Source organism: Merops nubicus, unplaced genomic scaffold, assembly GCF_000691845.1.
Source record: "Merops nubicus isolate BGI_N331 unplaced genomic scaffold, ASM69184v1 scaffold22334, whole genome shotgun sequence".
In the NCBI taxonomy this organism is placed as follows: Eukaryota; Metazoa; Chordata; class Aves; order Coraciiformes; family Meropidae; genus Merops; species Merops nubicus.
In genome coordinates this window covers 266-2,735 of record NW_008602625.1, presented here as the reverse complement: position 1 = coordinate 2,735, position 2,470 = coordinate 266, and the positions used below count along the sequence as shown (strand labels likewise).

General features: G+C 53.3%; 1 protein-coding gene across 1 annotated transcript in view; it reads left to right on the top strand.

Moving 5' to 3' along the window:
- PINK1 (PTEN induced putative kinase 1) overlaps positions 1–589 on the top strand; it is a gene marked incomplete at its 5' end in the record, with an annotated part of 8,823 nt that extends 8,234 nt beyond the window's left edge. Inside the window, 1 exon segment of the mRNA XM_008938431.1 lies at positions 329–589. Within this exon segment, the coding sequence (XP_008936679.1) occupies positions 329–589 (261 nt within the window).
- Between the last annotated feature and the right edge of the window lie 1,881 nt (positions 590–2,470).

Below are 2,470 nucleotides of genomic sequence, written 5' to 3'. Positions count from 1 at the left end.
CCTGCGCGAGTGGGAGGTGTCCCTGCCCATGGCAGGGGGGTGGAACTGGGTGATCTTTAAGGTCCTTTCCAACCCAACCCATTCTGTGATCACTTTGCCCTGACAGCTCCCTCAGGCTGGGTTTGGGAATTTCAGCAGATTCCAGGGACTGGACCTTGAACTGAGAGGGGCTCACGTGCAGTTCCCTGACACCAACAGTCACACAGAGCTTTCTCATTCACAGGCACTGTGAGGAGCCTCTGAGGAGGCCTGGAGGACTTTTGGCAGCGTGGAGGCTCCAAACTGCTCGTGTGCCATCAGCTAATCTCCCCTCTCCTTCCTTTTGCAGAGACTTTCTGCTCGAGTGGCTGCCAACGTGCTTCACCTCAGCCTCTGGGGTGGCAGCATCCTGGGATCCAGGAGCCTGAGACCTGACCAGGTGGTGACCTGGCTCCTCTGCCAGGCTGCAGCTGCACTGCTCATGGAGGGGCTGGTGGAGAAGAGCAGGGTAGAAACCAAAATGAAGATGTGCTTTTTGGCCAACCTGGAATACGAAGCCCTTTGGGCAGCAGTGTTCCTGCTGCTGGCCTGGAGAAGCCACTCTGGGTGAGGCTTTTGGCCAGGCCACCACCCTGTGGTAGATAAACAGCACTTCCTAACAGCACCTAGGGAGACCTGTAGGACTTGGGGGGGACCCCAGGGTTTGTGTTTAGAGGGTGAGTGTCTCTCTGCCAGCTTTAGCACCCACTGCTTTCCTCTCCCTTGCTGCATTACTCTCTGGGCAGACCTTGCAGGTGTGCTGAGGTGTGTGGTTGGTTTTACTCACATTTGGGAGTTCTTAAGTGATTTCTGAGCTGTGTGGTGAGTTGGGCAAGTCCCCTTCATGCCACGGGGGGGTGTGGGAGGAAGGGGGCACTGTCTGCCTGCTCCTCACAGGTTGCTCCTCAGCAATGTGCTGAGAAGACTGAGCTGACAACAGGATGTACACTCTAGTGGAAACCAGATGATGTCCCTCTGCAGCCACAGATGGATCTGGCTGTGAAATGACAGCCTGGAAGCCTCCTAGTGAGGTGCTGCCTGGTCCTGTGGGCATCAGGAGCTGCTGGCTTCTTGCACCAACACACCACCTCCTGCCTCACTGGCTGTGCACAGCACAGCAGCAGGATTTTCAACTCAGAGCCCACTGTGGTTTGTTTCTTGACTGTGAGGTGGGAGGCTGAGGGAGACTGTGTCCACTGAGGGCAAAAAATGAAGTGGTTATTGCCCCAGCAGTGCCTGCTGAAAGAGTTCAGAGTGTGGAGTCCAGATCTGGTTAACCCACCTGTTTTTTTTCTCTGGCTGGGGAGGAGAATCAGTATTTGAGCAACAGGAGTGTTTGTGGAAACACCTTTTGGTTTCAGGTCTGTAACTGTGTTTGGGGGAATTGGGGAGGAAGTTCTGGAGGCTTGTTGCACAATAAATTGCAGGTGATGCTCTGCTGCTGAGTGGGTTCTGTAAATCCTGTTCCTCTCCCTCCATCAGGTCCAGCCCTTGGGCTGTGGAGCAACAGGGACAACGTGACCCTGGTTCAGTGGGGTCTTAAAAGATCATTTTATTCCACCACATTATTTACTCCACCAAATGGATTTTCCCAAAGACCCTTGTGCATGTCCCTGATGGGTCAATCCCTGGCTGCTCCTCCAGCTCCCATGCCTCTGACACCATCAAGGCCCTTTAAAACTGAGCTCTGTGGGGGAAAATGTTGCAGAAAAGCAACTTTACCTGACCCTAACTGAGGAGGCTGCTGGTTTTTCTGAGGTGCTGAGTTCCTGCAGTGCTTTTAGCTGGGCTGGCTGCCTTGGTTGGCTCTCCTGTGAGCTCTGTGCTGTGTCGAGCAGTGAGGCCAGTTCCCTGGACACCCTTTGGAGCTGTTTGAAGAGTAAATACTGTGGCTTTTCTGGCAGCTCTCTGCTCTGACCTCTCTTTCTGCTGTCCAGCAGGAGCTGGTGAGCTCAGCAGAGCTCTGCTGTTGCCATGCTGAGTCTTTCCTTGTCCCTGCAGTACTGAGTGTGGAGTACACCCAGATTCTGTACCCAAACTAACCATGGGGAGCAGCTTGCTGCTCTGAACATACCCTGGGTTTGGTTTTTTTCCTTTCATTTTCCTCTCAGGGCTGTTCAATACACGACCAGGGAGCAGAATTAGGAGCTGGAGCCATCTGATACCAAGTGTGTCATTCCTGGGCCTGCCAGGGTTTGAGCTGTGCTGGTGAACTCCAGACTCTGGTAACTTGTTTCCCCTGGAAATCATCTCATGTCATCTCTCTAGCCTCAAAACTGGCCTGAAACACTTGTCCCACAGCCCCACAGAATCCCTGTTGCTGCTCCTCCTTGGCTGGCATTTTCTCTGGCTGTGCTTCTGCTGAGCTTAGGCTCCTTTGTTATCTTTCACATTTGCTAACGAGGCATTTTCATGATTCTTCATCATTCCCGGTGCTTTTGTGAGGTGCAGT